At 39.2% G+C, this 21,476-nt stretch overlaps 1 protein-coding gene across 1 annotated transcript; it reads left to right on the top strand.

Moving 5' to 3' along the window:
* The first annotated feature begins 5,533 nt into the window (after window positions 1-5,533).
* rbm44 (RNA binding motif protein 44) lies at window positions 5,534-20,823 on the top strand. Its single transcript, XM_079662922.1, has 21 exons — window positions 5,534-5,692; window positions 6,145-6,217; window positions 8,270-8,312; window positions 8,654-8,760; window positions 9,108-9,182; window positions 9,260-9,323; window positions 9,416-9,441; window positions 9,661-9,842; window positions 13,814-14,028; window positions 14,247-14,724; window positions 14,805-14,836; window positions 15,324-15,464; window positions 16,209-16,368; window positions 16,494-16,528; window positions 16,632-16,716; window positions 17,568-17,673; window positions 17,762-17,884; window positions 17,992-18,059; window positions 18,260-18,333; window positions 19,484-19,700; window positions 20,337-20,823. Exons 1-21 carry the CDS (start codon window positions 5,678-5,680, stop codon window positions 20,628-20,630), a joined length of 2,613 nt encoding a protein of 870 aa, XP_079519048.1. The 5' UTR covers window positions 5,534-5,677; the 3' UTR covers window positions 20,631-20,823.
* The last annotated feature ends 653 nt before the right edge of the window (window positions 20,824-21,476 follow it).

Genomic DNA, 21,476 nt, shown 5'->3' with positions numbered 1-21,476 from the left:
GTTTATTTAAATAATGATGCTCAAACTCACACAGATTGAATACTTATTTCCAATCCTTTTCTTGCTTGTTTACCTTAAACTGCTTGTTCTTGTTTTTTATTGAATTAACCTTCATATTCAGTTTATAAGTAGACTACTTTCACATACTGTTTATTTAATATTTTGTTCATTATTTTCATGTTGTATTGGTGTTGTTTGGGATGAAGCGAGCACGTGTATGTCCTTGTTCCTATGTCTATTGTTTCCTGTTTTTTTATTTCTTTACTTAAAGGTGGGGTATGTCATTTTGGAGAAACCAGCTCGAGTGCGCTAGAATTTGAAAATACACAACCGGAAAAAATCTGCCACTTCGTTACAGAGCCCCTCCTCCAACACACACATGACCAATGAGAGCACGAGATAAGTTTGTGCACGAGATGGAAGGCTGACAGGCAGGTAGGCCATCCAGTTACTTTAGCCGGGCCGGCTCAGATGATTGGTCGTGCTTTTTACAGCGCCACGGCTTCCACAGATGACGTTTTTTTAATGTATTTATTGTCAAAGCATTTAATATATTCAATGCTATCGGGATGTTAAGAGCATTCCATGGAATATAACAAAAAGTGTTTCTGAAATAAATAAGGTATCATTATCAATATCCATGGGCTTTAATGTTTACCATCTCAAAAGACACTCAAACATGTTTTCATAATCTGGAGTAGTGGTTATGTCATTATTTTCTAATAGTTTTTTCCCAGGAGCTTTTATCCATGCTTATGTGCTTATGTGTCATGGTTCTGTATGTATGTGCATTTAATTGAGCCTTTGCTTATGTAAATCTGACCTATTTCCATAATAGACATTTAAGAAAGGACATTATATATTAACATAGTGCCCATGTTAATATATAATGTCCTTTCTTAAATGTATACACTATTGCCTCCAATTATATTCTTTAATAAATAGCCTACACGTTTTGCAGACATATAATACATTTTGTTTGAATCTTAATCTGAAAACCTGAAACTAAAGTTAGCAAATACATACAGTGTAGAGAGAGAAATATGCAATAAGCCCTGGTAAACATGGTGCAGGCCTGCAGGAGAAGTAAGTAAATCATTGTGAACACTAGCTGCTGACTTACGAGCTGTATGAATGTTTCAAAACTATCTTGTGATGTTTGTTTCGTTTCGACAACTCATTGAAGATTTCCCAACGTTTGAAAAGCTTCCCTTAGGCGTTTGGCGTTATTTTTATAACACTGTCTGCCTTGTAGTATCTCTTTGTTGTTAAATGTGTCTCGAGCTGAAATGCGTATAGCATGATGGAGTATGTGAAGCTTTAGACTCGGGCTTTGTTTTGATGGCCAGCAGCACTCTGCTGGTGTTGAGTCAGAGCCTCATCAAACCACAGAGTGTAAAAGTCTCCAGTAACAGCCTGGCAGGCAACTCTCCATTGATCGAGGAGCAGAGTGCCTTTGAATGCTTTGCTTTTAGCGTACTCATGGGAAGTGCCCTGCCCTGATAGTGTGTGTTTTTCTGAGCTGCAACCTCATAACAGATGTTTTTTATTGTTTGTTTTTTAATCTACTGTGACGAGCATATGTCATTTTCTACCACCATGAGCTGTTTGGTGGTGTAGTGATGTAGCAGATATTGTGAATTTGTAATTGCCCTTCGCTTCTCCTGGTTAGGATTACTACAATGTTTAGGACGTTTTTATTAAAGCCAAATTGTCCAAAGGTCAAAACAACTGCACACATTTAGTAAAGCTAATACAATAAAGCAGTTTCGTGTTAGAAATCAGTGTTATTTTTGGTTGACCCATGACGTAGCGGCTGCTACTGTAGCTAAACGCTAAAATGTGCTGAGCAATTTATTTTTTCACCAGTGGCTGAATTATCTGATCTCCTCATCCAAAATAAAACAACATGACAATTCATACTAGTAGAAACACTGAATAAATTGTTTTATTTATTAAAAATCAGGGTTTCCATAGTGGACAGGATGATGGTGCTACAAGCTAAATGTTAACCTTAGCTCAGCTTGTTTCTCTAATAACTTAAGATACAGATGTCCAATGATGTCCAAAAATCTTCATCTGGTTTATTAATATTATGGTAAATTGTTGGAAATGTACAACTCAATCAAATATAAGTAATTTTAATACATTTCTATGTGCAAATGTTACATAATATGTCTCTTCAGCTCAATGTTTTCCTTGTCCTTTATGGAGGTGAGAAATTCAAGCATTTATGTCTAATCAACTGGCCTTCTTCTGAGAACAGCTTGTCTGTGTTTCAATTCTCCTCTTCATTTATTGAGCAGTGGTTAAGTGATAAACAACAGTAAAAATGCAGTATTTTTGAAGAAATTAAAGCATCAATATTCACACCTTAGCTGTGAATTCTCAAGAGACGCCCACAGTCCTCTTGTCAGATTCAGATGTAACAATGCATCACTGTCACAAACTCAGTTGTCTGCGCTTTTTAAAAATGCAACATTACATTGATTACTTAATTGTGGTTATAACGAATAATCAAATTACCTCAACGACGGTATCACCTTATAGTGGAGAAGAAATGTCATTAGGCTTCATCCTCTTGGGAATATGAATGTGCATAATACATTTAACAGAAATCCATTCCAATAGTGGTCACAACATCTCACCTAAAACCACAAGTTATTTTAAATCAAGGCAATCAAATAGTTATTGCGATATTTCCATCTAGACCAAAGTGTTGGACCAACAGACTGACCCAAGAGCTAAAAGTGCAACTCGTTCCTCTATCACAGTCAAGATTCGGCCATTAACCCAATGTAATGATGCTGATCCATTTAACAGGAGGCTTTTGATGCGCTCCATAATACAGAATGCTTCTTCCTCACCACTTACTGACCTGCCAAAGGCTTACCGTGAGGTATGGACTGGATATGTTGCAGGAAGGATTTAGGGCCCCACATACTGTATGAAACAAACAAGGCTGCATCATAAACATTACACTAAATCAATTCATAGTATTACAGAGTGCTTGACACATGGCCCTGCCTGGGAGAAAAGTGGACGTAGTCCTTCAACATACATCATACCACATGACCAGTAGCTGCTTCAGAGTGAATTATTGATCCAGATATTGGACGAGGCAGCTCAAACTTAATGTGGTTTCAGCTTTGAATCTACAGAGCATCGCAGGCACTCACACACTGACTCCATCTACTGCAGTTTGAGAGAGCCAAGCAAGCACTCAGTTCTGGCTACGATTACTGAGAAATATGGGTCATACTGCGGGGAAGGGAACAGCAGAAATCTTTCACATTATTTGGCCGATGCGGTGTGTTCGCACAATGCTAATTACCATGGTGAGACCTTGCTCCTAAAACTCTGTTACATAACTGATTTCCCACAAACACATACTACACACGCACGCACGCGCACACACACACACACACACACACACACACACACACACACACACACACACACACACACACACACACACACACACACACACACACACACACACACACACACACACACACACACACACACACACACACACACACACACACACACACACACACACACACACACACACACACACACACACACACACACACTACACACTACACACCACCCACAAGTCAGTATTTATTTCAGAATTTGAAGGGAGTTCTTTTTTATTTTACATTGACCCTGGCTGCCCTCTAGTGGAAGTATCTCGCCCATTAGAACATGAGTAGCAGGATGTTTTGCATGCAGTAATAGACTTACACAGTATCATTTGAAATGCAAAATAGCAATAATGTTTTAACTTTATTTATATGGCACCTTAAACAATAGAGTTTGCAAAGACAGCAAAAGCATACTCAGAAGACAAACTAACTGCAATAAGGACAAACAATATTGAGATTGCTTATTTACTAAAAAAAACATTATTTCCCCACCTATTATAAGTGGTACAGGTGGACATACTGCCACTGCATATGCAATCGGAATAAAGTCATAAGTATAAGTATGAAAGTGCATTCTTATTAAAGTTTGTTGCCACACTTTGTAATAGATTTAAAGGCTTTAACACTCATTTAAAATTGTAACAATGCAGCATGCTGTGTTCGTTGTTGCAAAGGAAACAATACTTTAGCTTGTCCCTATGCTACTCTACTCTACTGTACTGTATAGACTTGCGTAGTGATATAGACTTTGTGATAATGTGTTGTTGAGTATGCAGTATACTTGAAACTATGCATCAGACTAGCTTTATCACCAGGGAGGTAGTTTACTGGCTTAAAAAAAATAGCATATAGTGCCCTGCAGTCTTTAAAATGTCACATTGCAAAAGCTGAACAAACTGTTCCCTATTGCAGCTGCATTTTTGAGAGACTGCAGCTTTCTTTCTTTCCTTTTTTTCTTCTGTAAATCGTGGGTGTAGTGTGGGAGTTTAGAATTTATGCTCTTGTAAAATGGGTTTTTCTCTGTCAGCCGCACATTGAATTTCCCGTCTAGGACAATAAAGGTTCTGAACTAAATTGAACTGCTTAAAATAAAAGTTAGCACTTGTCAGATTGGGATGTGAATATTTCCTGGTGGCACGACAATACGGTGACTAAATATAATCCTGTGGATTTTAAACATGCTGACGTTAAACTTACATAATTGTTTGTTGCCAGTGGCAGTTTGGAGAGAACCACAACAGCAGAATCCTAGAATGGTGTGCGGGGGTGTTGACCACTAACAATCAGTGAATTAAACTTTCTCAGATCTTGTACTTAAGTAAAAGTAGAATTATCAGAGTGTAGGAATACAAGTAAAAGTCCTTCATTCCAAATGTTACTCAAGTAAAAGTTTGTGCAAATTGGCCCATTTCAAAATAATATGTTTTGATTATAATTATTGATGCATTAATGTGTTTCTCCAAGTTGGTAAATGGTGCAGCTAGTTTTAATGACTTTTTATATTGCAGGTTATGTGAAGTTGAGTCCGGGTGTAACTAAAGTCTGATTTAAGAGTTGATTATATTTCACATCATTAATCCAAATCTGTAAAGTAACTAAAGGTATTAAATAAATGTAGTAAAATTGCACAATTTACCTCTGAATTGTAGTGGGTAGAGTTACAAAGTAGCACAAAATGTAAATACTAAAGTCGAGTACAAGTCTCCCAAAATTGTAATTTAGAACAGTACTTGAGTAAAATGTAGTTAGTTACTGTACACAACTTGTTATATGGAAGGATACATGATGCTCCATTTTGGTGAACTTTAAATCCAGTACATGGCTCTCTGTGTGAGGCAGAGTACACAAAAGAAGAGTGGGTGAAACCATAGACTGTATATAAAAAGGGTGAAACATGCAGGATAATGGATGTTCTTCCTTGGTTGTGCATAGTTTGTGGAGCAACTGCAGTATCATAAGGTAGGAAAATAAAGATTATATATATATATTTTATATATTTTCTTCTTCAAATGAATGTATTTTGGAATATACTTTTGGTTAAACCTTGGACCCCGTGATTGGTTGGTGATTTGGCGCAGACCATGGGGCAGACCATGGGGCAGGCCCTTGACACGCCACACATGACATTACAGTTGATATCAATTAGCTTGAGTACCTGAGTGTTAGCAGAGATAGCTAGTAAGCTAAGGCCACCGCCTACAAAAAGGCAAAAGTAATACTAACTAAAGCTATCATTGACGCTGAACATGGCTAGTGGACAGGTAACATGCGTTTAACATTTATGTAGGTTAAATAGTTAATATTTGTAAAAGACGTTAGCGTTTTGCTTTGATATTCGTGTAGCTTAGCTAATGTGATAACCGCATGGGTGACCTATCCTCAACACTTTTTGAAAGCATAACTTGTTATATATGGTTGCCTTGTTTGCCTGAAGTGAATGTTGTCTTTTTGCCTTATTTTCTTCTCAGAAAGTACCAGAATGCGTAGTTTACATGTTAAATAATATATATATTTTAAACGTAATCTTTAATAATAGGAAAACTAGTGTGTAAAAAAATCACAATAAAGTGACGCACATGAATAACCGTTAACGTTGTGCTTTAGTTGTCATGGAGTCACATTAACGTCACGTTTTTATCGACCTAAAATACTGCTGATTTTAATTTCATTTTTGGACTATATTTCGGACACTAAAACCATATCTGTGTTTCAGACAATCCATGGCTGGCCATCGTACCATTTCATGGTGCCATATTGGAATCTGGTGATTGAAAAAACACTTCCACGTAAGTAACGATATACTGTCATGTAAAGTAACTAAGTAGATTTACTCAAGTACTGTACTAAAGTATACTTTTGAGGTACTTGTACATTACTTTATTTATTTTTATTATTTTATTTTATTGGTATTTCCATTTGATGCCACTTTGTACATCTACTTCACTATAATTCATAGGTACAGTGGGGCAAAAAAGTATTTAGTCAGCCACCAATTGTGCAAGTTCTCCCACTTAAAAAGATGAGAGAGGCCTGTAATTTTCATCCTAAGGTACACTTCAACTATGAGAGACAGAATGGGGGGAAAGAATCCAGGAAATCACATTGTAGGATTATTAATGAATTAATTGGTAAATTCCTCTGTAAAATAAGTATTTGATCACCAACAAACAAACAAGATTTCTGGCTCTCACAGACCTGTAACTTCTTTAAGAGCCTCCTCTGTCCTCCACTCGTTAACTGTAATAATGGCACCTGTTTGAAGTCGTTATCAGTATAAAAGACACCTGTCCACAACCTCAAACAGTCACACTCCAAACTCCACTATGGCCAAGACCAAAGAGCTGTCAAAGGACACCAGAAACAAAATTGTAGACCTGCACCAGTCTGGGAAGACTGAATCTGCAATAGGTAAGCAGCTTGGTGTGAAGAAATCAACTGTGGGAGCAATTATTAGAAAATGGAAGACATACAAGACCACTGATAATCTCCCTCGATCTGGGGCTCCACGCAAGATCTCACCCCGCGGGGTCAAAATGATCACAAGAACGGTGAGCAAAAATCCCAGAACCACACAGGGGGACCTAGTCAATGACCTGCAGAGAGCTGGGACCAAAGTAACAAAGGCTACCATCAGTAACACACTACGCCGCCAGGGACTCAAATCCTGCAGTGCCAGACGTGTCCCCCTGCTTAAGCCAGTACATGTCCAGGCCCGTCTGAAGTTTGCTAGAGAGCATTTAGATGATCCAGAAGAGGATTGGGAGAATGTCATATGGTCAGATGAAACCAAAATAGAACTTTTTGGTAAAAACTCAACTAGACGTGTTTGGAGGAGAAAGAATGCTGAGTTGCATCCAAAGAACACCTACTGTGAAACATGGGGGTGGAAACATCATGCTTTGGGGCTGTTTTTCTGCAAAGGGACCAGGACGACTGATCCGTGTAAAGGAAAGAATGAATGGGGCCATGTGTCGTGAGATTTTGAGTGACAACCTCCTTCCATCAGCAAGGGCATTGAAGATGAAACGTGGCTGGGTCTTTCAGCATGACAATGATCCCAAACACACCGCCCGGGCAACGAAGGAGTGGCTTCGTAAGAAGCATTTCAAGGTCCTGGAGTGGCCTAGCCAGTCTCCAGATCTCAACCCCGTAGAAAATCTTTGGAGGGAGTTGAAAGTCCGTGTTGCCTAGCGACAGCCCCAAAACATCACTGCTCTAGAGGAGATCTGCATGGAGGAATGGGCCAAAATACCAGCAACAGTGTGTGAAAACCTTGTGAAGACTTACAGAAAACGTTTGATCTCTGTCATTGCCAACAAAGGGTATATAACAAAGTATTGAGATTAACTTTTGTTATTGACCAAATACTTATTTTCCACCATAATTTGCAAATAAATTGTGATTGTAAATGTGATTTTCTGGATTTTTGTTTTTCTCATTTTGTCTCTCATAGTTGAGGTATACCTAGGATGAAAATTACAGGCCTCATCTTTTTAAGTGGGAGAACTTGCACAATTGGTGGCTGACTAAATACTTTTTTGCCCCACTGTACATAATGTACTTTTTACTCCACTACATTTCACAGTCACTTGTTTCTTTAAAACAAATGATATGCTTATATTTGACTTGAGTAACATTTTGATTGCAGGACCTCTGCGTACATACTGTCAATAAATAGCAGATCTTCATTTGGTTAACTTACAACATGACTTGTTTCTAACTTCTAACCTAGGTGCTACTGCAGGATACTTTGACTGAACATCATGTTTCTGTGTGGACTGTATGTTTTATAAGCTAATGTTACACACTTTTTGACCCCGGATTTATCATCTAACTAGTTTCTTCATCAACAGTAGTACACCGGACATTCCACCTGAACAGGTATGTGACTCTTGTATCCTCACTCAAATGTAAAAAGGCTTTATCAGTGTTGGAAATTCTATACTCTAGTATTGTAATATTTTGACATATTTGTACTTTATTTGAGAATTTCTATCTAATGCTACTTGAAATATGTAATAATAATGTTCTCTTTTATATCAAACACAATATCCCTTGGTTTGTATTAATAAAAAAAAAATACTTTTTAAGAAATCATTTTTGACTTTGAGAAACTGGGATGGACATTTTTACCACTATTTTATATCCCCAAATTAAAACATAATTTAGTTGCAGCCTACCAAATGTATGAATATACAAGACCTGTGTTGTTCATTTTACAGGTCTATATTTGAATTGGTGGAATCTCATAACTACCTGGAATTAACTGACCAAAGGCTGCTGCAGTGGTACCTTGGTTTGAATTTTGAAGACAGAAGGATTATACAAGGTATGCTGCTCTTTCAATAATTAAAGAATCGTTTACCAAATGTTTTTTTGATTTTGACTGTTAAGACAAAACAAGACCCTTTTTTAAAGAGGTCATCCTGGACTCCTGGATTTTTGGTGTGTTTATAAATCAGACAATTCGTATTTTAATAATTGATTGAACATTCATACTCGGGTCGTCGTCATCTTTTAAATGAAAACGGAAATGATATGGCAATAAAAGAGAGTAATGCCAATGGCCAATATATTACTATATAAAGTTAGAGTCTATCTGCCCGCCTTCGTGTAAGACATTTTGATTAAATGTTGCAGCACATTTTCATATTTAATTGTTTTCCTCTCTCCTAGACGAAGGAGGGTTGCACTTGTTCTTGGTGAAACATCCTGCCCTGGAGCTGTCTCTGCAACATGTTTATGTGAAGCGTGAGTCTGTGGAGATATCATATTTTAATAGCTGTGCACAGACCAAATATTGACGACAGTTTTTATTCACAATCCAGATTGTCATAGTGTCATGCCTCTGCTGCCGACCATGACACCCAACAGGCCTACGCATGTCTCACCGTAAGTACAGTGAATACTCAGACATTTCATCAAATGAATGAAGGTTTTATCATTTTTACAGTGATTTATTATTAATGCTGTTTTGTTTTCAGATTTACATCAGCAACAGCAAGAACCGGTAACTTACAAGCCTCATACACTACCAGCATTTCACTTCTATTTACCGTTTTAAAGTCATTGACATAAAAGTCATAAGAAATAATTGGAAAGAAACATTTGTCCAAGGCTTGGTTCTTGAAAAGATATTTAGTCACATTAATTATAAAAACTCAACTCCCATACTACATAAGGATTAATTTCTTTATCATAATGTTTGTTTGCTCCTGTACACATCTAGACTTCGAGATGCTTCCCAATGCGAGAGACCCTTTATCCCATCTTGGCTATAGCAGCAGCGGAGATGGATCACAAATACGTCAACATGAGGAAACCTTGCACACCGAAACGCTTCTCCACCCACGGGAAAGCTACCAAACAGCTTTCACTAACTTCTACTCGCAGGAAGCAACCTATCAGAGGGTACGAACTTTCTGTATGTCTTTATAAAGTTATAACACTGTCGTGTAGTCAGAGGTGGGAAGTAACTAACCTCAAGTGTTTTGACAATAATGTATTGGTACTAGGGATGCACCGAATATTCGGCCGCCGAAAATGGTTAAAAAGGCCCTTTCGGCTTTCACCGAATGTCAGAGAACAGGGTTACGTTGATCATACTCCGTATATTTGTCCGGGTGTTTTGATTTCAAGTGGTGGAGTAATCCCGAAGTGGTGAAAGTCTTTGCAGTTACACCCCCTCGAGAAATGTCAGCTGAACACGTTTTACAAATCGCAATCCGCGCCTCTCTCTCTTATATTTTTGAAATATCTCCAAGCGGCAGACATGTTGGCTGTGAGCCAGCCGCGAGCATGGTCGCGAGCCGTGCTTGTCGCCGCGTTTTGATTACGTCATCACAACAACACGTTAGGTTACCAAACTTATAGGTGCATTTGTTGTTGTTGAAGGCCTGGCTGTTAGTCTTTATTTACACTATTTTGTTGTAGGCCTGCTGGCCTCAGGGTTCCCGCGGGGTCTTAAAAAGTCTTACATTTGATAATCTGAATTTAAGGTCTTAAAAAGGTCTTAAATATGACCAAAGAAAATAAGAAAGGTCTTAAATATGATTTTAGAAGGTCTTAAAAATGATGGGATTTGAAAGGTACTTCTGTGTTGCGATCGCGTCTAAAATGTGTTTTGGGGGAAATGTCCGGGCTGCAAAGTAACCAGTACGGTAATGGCCTTTCAGTTCCCCCCAACAATTTCTATTGAAATAAATCAACATGGAACCAGTTATCACTGACTTCGTTTCCCTCAGCCCCTTATCGGAGAACACCCAGCTAGTAACCTAGCAACCAAGCTTCAGCTAGCGGCAGTCAGAAACTCATGTCTCTTCGAATCTACTTACAAATAAATATGGGGAAGTGTAAGTTCAACCGTATTTGGTTGGAAAACGTCTAATTTAGTGCTTGGTTGAAACCAGTGGAGGGGAACGTGTTTGAAGCCCGCTGCACCTTTTGCAAAATAAATTAGCGTGTGTTTTGCTAATGTAGCGTTAGCTAGTGCAGCAGCTCCCGCAACAACACCGGGGGACCTCCGGCGATGTTTGGGTCTACGTCGTCAAACCTAAAAGCGGAGGTGATGCTAAATACAGTGGTTAAACACCAATCATACAACGGCAACAATGAAAGATTGTAGCCAAGGCAGCAGAGCTCTGAATATAGCTAGTGTTTCTCTCTCTCTCTCTCTCTCTCTCTCTCTCTCTCTCTCTCTCTCTCTCTCTCTCTCTCTCTCTCTCTCTCTCTCTCTCTCTCTCTCTCTCTCTCTCTCTCTCTCTCTCTCTCTCACGCGCACACTAGGGCTGCTCAATTATGGCAAAAATCATAATCACGATTATATTTGGTCAATAATTGATATCACAATTATTAAATAATTTGAACAGTATCTTTTTAACTGTTGATTACCCTGAATGTATAATTCAACTGAAAAACCAATACTAAATTAAATAACTTACATATTTAAATAAATAATGTCAAAATAATAAATACCAATAAACAAGATCAACAAATGTTTTGGAGCGCACTTCCACAAGCTACTAAACATAAATAAATATAAATTAGACTAAAATGAATTAGATCAAATGTGTTGTAGTGCACTGTCACAACCTAGCAAAGCTAAATAATAGTTTTTTTCGATTATGTTGTTTTTGTAATCGTGGCAGGCCAAAATCGTAATTGCGTTTTTAAAATATGATTAATTGCACACACACACACTTTTTGGCACAGTTCTGTGCTGTTATGCTGTTATGTTCAGTCATTGTTCTTATGTTGAACATGAATTAATTTACTTTGTAAGTAATTATGGGACGTATTTCTTCTTTCATCGCAATTTTCCTTCGTACTTTCTTGCCGTGAAATAGGTCTTAAATTCTATTCAAAGTGGTCTTAAAGAGGTGTTAAAGTCTTAAATTTGAGTTGGCGAAACCTGCAGGAACCCTGGGCCTAGATGTTTATGCAGTTTTAAAGCACCTTGGCTTTGTTCTGAATGCACTTTGTTGTAGTTATCCTACAGAGAAAAGAAAATGCACTTGACTTGGAATTAATGGACCCATTTTATGGACCCATAATAGTGATTATTATTTAAGTTAAGTTTTGCCATAATTATGTCTTTTTCCATAATCAGGTAGCTGAACAACATTGGTAAAAAAAAAAAATACATATATATATATATATATATATATATATATATATATATATATATATATATATATATATATACATACACACACACACACACACACACACACACACACACACACACACACACACACACACACACACACACACACACACACACACACACACACACACACACACACACAGGGGTAGACATTAAGGGTAAAATGCCACTGGCCCTCCGGGCCATTGTATTCACTGGCCCGGAGCATTCGTCCAAAAAAAATAATGAAGAAAATGAACACATTTGTTGCAATAGTAATTTATGCACTAACTACATTACTACTTGTACTACAACATTTGAATCATCAGTTCTTCCTCATTTCCTCAATTGTTCATATTTGGTTTATTAAAATAATGATATTGTGGTCATTGTTAAAAAATGTCTGCTATTATTATGAGTATTATTATTTGTATAAAGCGCTTTCTACCTTCCTGTCATTAGGAGTTAGAAATGTAATGGCTATGTATTAGATTAGATTAGAACCTTCATTCTCCTAAACTGCTGGGACATTTCCCTAAAGCCAATACCTTTTATATTTTCTACTCTTCACTTACTTGTCAGCATAGGTCGGCATTGATGTACAGAGCCGACAGAAGACCTTGTTTATATGGGCATCATATTGAGAGGTGCAGCGACGCGTCGTAAAACCAGGAAGTATAAGCTGCTGGTTTCCTCGACAAAAAGCAATGGGATTTCTCCATAGGGTTTTGGAAAATAGCTGGAAATAAGGTCTGTGGAAAACAAACCTGTTTGATAAATGTACGTTTTGTTCAGCCGGATAATCTCAACATGTCTACCCTACTTTTATCATTTTCAAATCATAAATCTAATCGATAGATTATAAAAGGGTTTTAGGACGCGTCACTGAACTAGAAGCCAACTCCATCGATCAAGCTGGCTGAAACTTTCTCTCCCTCTTCTTCTCATGCTCCCTGTCACTCTCCTTTAACTCCTCCGGTGACTTTCTTTTGTTTGAAGATTGTTTTTTGCCTGGCGCTTGGCCGGTTACCGCTGGTATTAAAAACATTAATGGCGAATGGTTAGGTGGCGCGATAGTCTGTAGTTAAACAGCTGTTTGCTATATATATATATATATATATATATATATATATATATATATAAATAAATCATTTTCGGCCTTTCGGTTTTCGGCCAACTGTTTCCTATTTTCGGTATCGGTTTCGGCCAAGAATTACCCATTCGGTGCACCCCTAATTGGTACTTTTACTCAAGTAAAGCATCTGAATACTCCTTCCACCACTGGGTGTAGTCATGAAAGGCAGAATGAGTTGGATTCTTCTAAAGGTAATTACACCTCTCAATCACTGCTTACCACTCAGAGTGTAGGGGTGTCTGTATCTGCAGACGGCTTGTCCTCTGCTTACGTTTAGTTATTTTCCTGTGTTTTTGACATTTCCTGGCATCAATCTTAAAAACCAGGTGTAGGAAAAGCATGCATCCAAAAGGAAGCGAGGAAAACGGAAGACATCGTGCCAATAAATGCGAATGTAGTGAGGCAAAAACATAACTTCAGCTCGTTCCAAAAAGAGATTGAATCTATAGTTGGAGTCTACCCGCGGGCGAGAACCGTAACTCTTGTTTAGTTGAGGAGGAAGTGCAAACTTCTGAAAGATCCTATTCACTCTGTCTTGGCTGTTTCGTAGTTGTAAATGCTAAATTCCCTTGGGCAAAAAGATTAATGCAGGCTTTTTTGAAGGAGTCATCCCATCTATATGAACAAAGTCCATCAAGGCCGATGTCCAGCAGCAGTACCAGCAGCTTAGTCGTATGCAAAGTTCCAGCAGCCCTGACCAACTTATCTCTGGACATGGATCTGGAAAGAAGCCAACCGTGGGGAGAGCCGAAGAGCCAGATGTCGAGGTCCCAAGGCCAGAGTGCTTATGACACACATGCTGAAGTCAGTCCATCACAGTGAGTGTGAATCTTGTGTCTGACACAATGTGACATTTGTTCATATCTTGCAGCTCCACCATACCCATCTAAGCTCTTTTTATATTTAGCTTGACGTGTCTGGATTTCCTAGTTATATAGCTTGAGGTTAAATTAGGGGTTGGTATGACTGAAGCACATTTTTTGTATTTGTAAACCTACTTGCCAAAACACCTGATTCTGATTGCTTCATGTTACAGATCAGAATGGCCAAATATTGAAAAAGACTCTCCTGATTATTACAGTGTTGACAGCATTCATATGGATGGCACAGAGTACAATGACAGGATCGTCATGCAGTCAGACGGACAGACCATCCCTCCTCTGGTTGAGGAAAGCAGCACAAATGAAGGATGCTTTGAAGATCAAAGTAACATCTTCCATAGCATCATGGAGAACGATGAGAGCATACTCACCTATGAAACCAGTCGACATATGAAAGCTCATAACAACGGGCTGCACTCAGTTGCTGGTGAAGCTCTGGCAGCCAGCAGTGACACCTGGAATACTGCAGACAAGTACATCTCCTCTACACCACGGGTTACTACCTGTGACGTGATGGTTGGCACTGAGATGCCACTGTGCACGTCAGCCGACACCCAAACTACGGCTCCAGAAGCAGCTGACAAACATATCAATACTGAAGTCCATATGGTAGATCTGGACTCATTAGTAAAGGTAATGATCAAACTAAAGAGTAGTTATTATAATAGCTTGAACAAAATGTAACGTAACCTATTTAAACATTTCACTTTCAGGCATTTACCAAACTCGAGGGAAAATATAAAAGGTATGAGACACACACAGTCCAACACTAAACGTGGGCATTTCTTCCACAGTAGTTGTTGAAGCCATTTTGCATATCTACCTTATTTATATAATTATAATTAATGTGTAATTATATTATGCAGCGAATGTGATGGATATCCCTGTGTTCATTATTGATATTGAGGATCACTGAATTAAAGTGACGTCACATATAGGCGTGTTTTTGGCTAGGGATGTCCCGATCAACTTTTTTTGCTTCCGATCATTTGATTTTGACAATTTGCCGATACCGATTTTTCCCCATCCGATCTTTATGCAATGCATTAAGAGAAAAAATATACGCTGTATGGCTTCAACTCTTTTGTTTATCTGTTTTTAAAATGGACTATTTTCTCAGTTTTCTTCAAATATACGGATGACAATGGATCATTCATGTGGATGTGTGTTGATTTTCCAACTGCCCCATAACAGTAGTACTATTAGCTTTAATCAGATACATATTTTTCCAGTTTGGCTCGTAAACTGAGAAAGGAACGTGAGTGTTTTCAGCGTGCGGACCTGAGCCTCCTGGCCCTGCAGTACAGCATGTGCAGACAGCACTGCTCCACCCTGAACGACTCCTCCGCTGAGGGAGGCCTGCTCGCCCCACAGTAAGGACACATCAATCAATAGCTTACCAGAGTTTTCCTTTTTCAAGATTCAAAGGCTTAATTGTCGTCATGCACGACCCACATCCAGTTGTGCTCAAAAGTTGACAAACTGTACACATGCATTTCATGACAGTATTGACTTTGCAATAACTCTTATTTTTCTAATAGAAAATGTTGCTGTTTGTGTATTTTTGACCCAGTAGATTTGATCACATTTTCAGAAGCCCCATTATAAAGTCATAAAAGAACCAAACTTCATGATTTTTGTAAAGTAGTATGTGCTCCAATCACTCTATCACAGAATAACAAGAGTTTTAGAAATGATTGAAAAGTCAAGACTGTCATTAAATACATGTTCTTTACAAGTGTACGTCAACTTTTGACCACAGCTGTAGTGTAGATATGGTGTTGACAATCTTAAGTCCCAAGCTCCTCCAACAATGCAACATAATATATAAGACATAAAACAAATATGAAAAAAAGTACAAGATTATGTTACGAGACCAGTGTGCAAGTAATGCAGATAAAGTAAACTATAAATGTCAGAACAAAATAACCTTGATTTAGCAGAGAATGTTGTGACCAAGTAAATGCAGAATTTACAATTGAATGACTGAGCAGTGGAATAAAGTACAGTTTATTGTAGTAATAAAAACATTGTGGGAACCAGACGAATGCTTCAGGCAGTGAATGTGTGCCGGATTGGTCTTCACTTGTATTATTCCCTTCTCTCTGTCGGCCCAGTAACCCTCCTGCAGACATTGCTACTGTTCTGCAAAAACTGGAGTGTGACTATAAAGCGATGAGGGATCAGATCCTGGCAGGCGTCCCTCTGGAGCAGCTGGAGCCTCTCTCTGTTGATTCTGAGAAGACAACCACGGGGGGGAGTTACATCCCTGCTCAGGTGAGACTCAGCCTGCTAACCCTATAATGTCTTGGAGGCCATCTTTCTTAAAAATGTTTGTCATTTCATATATTATAACCCCAGCTGTGATAGTAATGACTTAATTCTCTGTTGTCCCTGTTTAGATGGTTGCTGATGTGCTGGGAAATGTTCCATCAGGGTATGTCACCGACGTTTATATGTGTGTGTGAAGGTATTCAATTTGAACAGTTTAGCTTTGACTAGACTCTAGATGCTCTAATGTGTTTGTTTCTGATCCCAAGGAGCTCCCAGGAACTGCAAAAACATGACTCCTCACCAATTGAAGACACTGCATGTCCTGATGGTCAGATCAGAAGTGAATGCCAGGTATGCGTACACACACTAAAGGGCACATGTACAAAAGGGTTGATAGACTTGCACATATGAGAGCCCATTTACACGCAAACGAACCCAATACGATATCAAAAAAGTCTTCCGTTCACACGAGACCGCGCTGGAGACAGTGGCGGACTGGCCATCGGGACGAATCCGGATGGGCCGGTACTGAAGTGGGCCGGTCGGCCGATGTGGGCCGCCCCATAAGTCACTAGCAAACGGGCTATACGAAAGAGAGAAGTAGCGGATACGACCGTTTGCCTTCTCGTGTAAACGGCACATGAGACAGAACTAAGTAATACACAAAGCACATCTGAAATTCACCCCAACTCCATTTTGACATCATTTGGAGACCTTTCTATGTAAAAGAACCTCATCGTAAAAACAGTCCGTTTCACATAGATCAGAGTTCAGAGCCACACACAGTTCCACTGAAATGATTAGTGTCTCAAGAGAGTTGGTGGTAACTGAACTACACTTAAAGGTTGTCATGGCCAGACTTTAAACTGATAATTGCAGCAGTGATTGTAGCCATGTGAACGCGTCATGTTCCAATCAAACCCATGCAATTAGGGATTTAGTGACAGGATGCAAAGACAGACCTGAAGGATTACGGAAATATAAATACACTTAATGGGTGTGTTAGCGATGTTATATCATTGGCATCATATTTTCTGGTCCTTTGGGTGGGGCGGATAGCGGTTCACAATGACGCTCTGTTCATGGTGTTATCAGCAATCCATTCTTTGTGGAGTCTCCCCTGACACTAGTTTAGTTCAACAACGTGACCTTTCATCCTCAGTTTGACCATCTTTGATGTTTTGTTTTCATTTCTTCACCAGCAGAGCAACAATGAGGAAAAACCAATGAAGAAGGAGAACAGCGCGGCTGTCCCCCAGGATAGAGATGCTACCCATAATGCACACAAGCCAGAAGAACAGCAGACACGTAAGCAGAAGCCCCCCTCTAATGCTTTAAGAAATCCCATGATCATGAATTTATTAATCAGAAGATGTGCCATTCTCTGAGTGAGCAGCAGCTGCATGTAAAGATGTCAGCACATTGGAGGCGTGGTTCGATGCTGAAGAATACCTGCAGCCTGCAGCAGCTGCTGAGACTGAGCCGGACCCTACGGTGATCACAACAGATCAGACCAGTGGTGAGAGATCAGGGATTGAAGTTAAAGCATTATAGCTGCACATTTCCATAAGGTTTTTAAATAGATTTGGGATCAAATCCTTAGTGGAGAATTTGTGTTACCCACAGAATCCGGCAGCAAGGAAGTGGAGAGCTCGGTACTCTATGTTTCAAACCTGCCCAGTAACGCCTCAGAGGTGAGGTTCTGCTGCTGACTGCACACACATTACCATTTAAAGCCGTACTCATAAGAACACATGCTATTATAGTTGTTTAATATTTATTTGTTAGACATGTTTTATTAGCAAGTCAGACCTTGTAATGTTATGGCCTTGTATTACAGAGGTGTAGCCACCAGGGGGCGGTACAGGATTTAACAGACTCTTGTTTTCCCCAGTGTGATGTGATGCAGTGGTTTGAGAAATACCATCCCTCTGAAGTCAGCATCTCTGCTTTAAAGAACGATTTGAGGTGAGCGTCTGCTCTGCTCTGAAGAACGTATATATTGAGACACACACACACACACACACACACACACACACACACACACACACACACACACACACACACGTTTTTCTTGTCATGCATCCATCCGATCTATGTGTGGTTGCATGAAGAAGAACACAATGCTCTTCAGCTGTAATTGTGTTATGTTATGCCTGAAATCAGAATCAATCAATGTTTATTTATATAGCCCAATATCACAAATGTTACATTTGTCTCAGTGGACTTCACAGTTTGTACAGAATATCAGTATGACAATACGACACCCTCTGTCCTTAGACCCTCACATCGTACAAGGAATCAAGTTTATTTCCTAGTAAGTCAACACATACAAGGAGTTCGCTGTGGTGTATGGTGATGTCAACTTAAACAACATTCAGGGGGTCCGCGGGGTCTTAAAAAGTATTAAAAGTTGATCAATCAATTTAGCAAAAATGAAGGCTATTAAAAAGTATTAAACAGCATTTTCCGAGGTTTTACATTTTGTAGCTTGTCTTCAATAAGTATATAAATGGTCCAAAGAGGTTGTATTCTACAGTCTGCCTGAATGTAATCATTGCGTAGGTGTGTAGTGTGATTCTGTGGAGTTTATTTATGGCATCCCGTTGGGACGTCATCTGAACAGGACATCGCACGCTCACTGCTTGATAGCGCGCGACGGTCCGTTTACGCCGGTTGCTAAGCAACATCGTTATGGGGAAATGCAAGTCTACGTCCAAATGGTTTGAAGATAAGGAGGAAGGACAATCAATACTGTATATAGTCAATGTGAGGTAAAGTGTGTCGCCAAGGTAACCGGTTAGAACTCAAAGTAGCGATGAGGTCTTAAAATGTATGGAAAGGGTCTTAAGGTCTTAAGAGGTTTTACATTTGACTTCAGGATTCCTGCATATACCCTGACTGACAAAACAAAATAAGTTGTAAGAAAATGTAAAAAATATAACGATTTAACATTCAAAAATAATAAAGAAGAGTATTTACACCACATTTAAATATACTAAAAAATGTAAGAACAATGAATATATGACAACCTGCAGTGTATTCATAAGTCCTTCGTCAGTCAGAGAAGTGAATATGTTCTTGCCGTCAGTGTAACATATCCCTCTTTGTTCTGTAGAGTTGCCATAGTGAGGATAAGTGGAGCCCGATCTGCAGAGGTTGCAGTGAGAGAGCTGAATGGCAGCAGCAAGCACGGCCATGCTCTACATGTGGGGCACATCAACAGAGCCAGGGAAGAGACCCAGAACCAGGACCAGGCCTCGGGCACCGTGAGGGGGCCGGAGTCCGCCCCAACACAAACCTCCAAGTCTGACTCCAGCAGCGCAGACAGAAAGGTGAACACTTCAATGATGTTCACTTTAGGTAGACAAAGTGATGATTGTAAGAAACGATGAAGTGAAAATGACAAGACATGACAATCATTTGTAATCTTTTAATAGTCTACTGTACGTGCTGTGCAAATGATGAACATTATTGATGCTTATTTCTTCATTTGGAGCTGACCAACAGAAACAGCTGCTTTAAATGTGTCTCCCTGTGTATCGTGTACCCAGAGCTAAAACAATAATCATTAATACAATAATAATAATAAAGAATGAATCAATCTTTCAGTAATGTTTCAAACAAAAAGGCCAAACGCTGTTTTCTGCTTCTCAATTGTAAAGATGTTTTGCTTCCATTGTTTGTTATTATATAACAATGTCATGATATTAACATATTTAAAGCTTCAGAGTTAGTCAGACAAAACTAAGTAGTCAGCTTGGACTCTGGAACATTTTATAGACAATACAAACATTAACACTTTTAATTGAGCACCAGGAAAAGCGCTTTATAAGGTATTATTATTTTTAATCGCTGCCTTACAAATAAAATATATTTGTGCTTTTATATCATTTATTATTTTACAGGATCCTGAAAGTTTAAACAGCTGTATATGTCTTTGTCATGCTTTGATCCCTCCCTCTCTGCAGCTGATCAGTCAGCCGCCGCTGAGCTCCAGCCTGAGGGCCAGGAGGGTGGTGTGCGTCTCGTCCACAGCGAAGGGAACCATGGTGCAGGAGAACTACTGCACCATGGGAGGCTTCAACGCCCTGATGACGGAGCTCACTCAGCGCCACCCGGGCGTCTCCAGGCAGAGGTTTATGGACGCTCTGCTGGAGCTGAAGGCCAAACACAAGGGCGTCCTCTGCGGCCTGCCGCTCCGCACCATCAGGGAGATGACCTCTGACCTCATCACCGGGCCAGAGAGCGCCACACAGCAATGAGGAAGCAGTCTTTACCGGTTTTTTGGTTTAAAAAGCATCATAAAATGTTTGTTTGTTTGTTCTTTACAACTCGAGTAGTTCAGAGGGAGAAATTCACCTAAAGGAATTGGGTTTGCTTTAAAAGATTTGTTTTTGTCATTTCCAGTTGTTGTATTTTCAAAAGATGCTTCATAGAAAGTTCTAGTTATTTATTTGGCATTTCCAGTTGTATATTCAAAAGATGCTTCATAGAAAGTTCTAGTTATTTATTTGGCATACAGTTACTTGCATACCGTTTTATGCATCAGCTTTGTTTGTATTTGATGTCCTCTTGCTTTGTTGTATTTGATGTCCTCTTGCTTTGTTGTATTTGATGTCCTCTTGCTTTGTTTGTATTTGATGTCCTCTTGCTTTGTTTGTATTTGATGTCCTCTTGCTTTGTTTGTATTTGATGAGTTCTATCAATAAAAAGGACACAACATTTTCCCATCTTAACCTTTGTTGTTAGCCCTGCTCTGTTTATTGGATTAACCACTCTGACGTGAGGAGACCCATAACACGGCAAAGTAAATATATCTCAAATAATGTATGCACTGTCATTTCCCCACATGAACATAACAGTCTGCAATGAAACGGTTGTCTCCTGTGTGTTCCTCTTCCTACTTGGCGCACCGATACATTTCTCGTGCGCACGAGAGGCTGAGACCGGCTGAGACCGGCTGAGCCTCCGAATCCCTCGGAACATCATAAAAGACATTTTCAACGGTTTTCTGGTGAAAGATTAACTAGGTTACTGGATGAAATAATATGACCGGTATAGGTGCGACAATTATTACTATAAAATGTTGTTATATATTTATAATTCAA

This window comes from Notothenia rossii (genome assembly GCF_949606895.1).
Source record: "Notothenia rossii genome assembly, chromosome: 2".
NCBI classification, from domain to species: domain Eukaryota; kingdom Metazoa; phylum Chordata; class Actinopteri; order Perciformes; family Nototheniidae; genus Notothenia; species Notothenia rossii.
Note: the sequence above shows the minus strand (reverse complement) of the source record. Positions and strands in the feature narration are given on the sequence as shown.

Coding starts and splice junctions, on each gene's coding strand:
- rbm44 (XM_079662922.1), top strand. Junction 9,442..9,660: donor ATCAGCAACAGCAAGAACCG/GTAACTTACAAG, acceptor GTACACATCTAG/ACTTCGAGATGCTTCCCAAT. Junction 16,717..17,567: donor AGATCAGAAGTGAATGCCAG/GTATGCGTACAC, acceptor TTTCTTCACCAG/CAGAGCAACAATGAGGAAAA.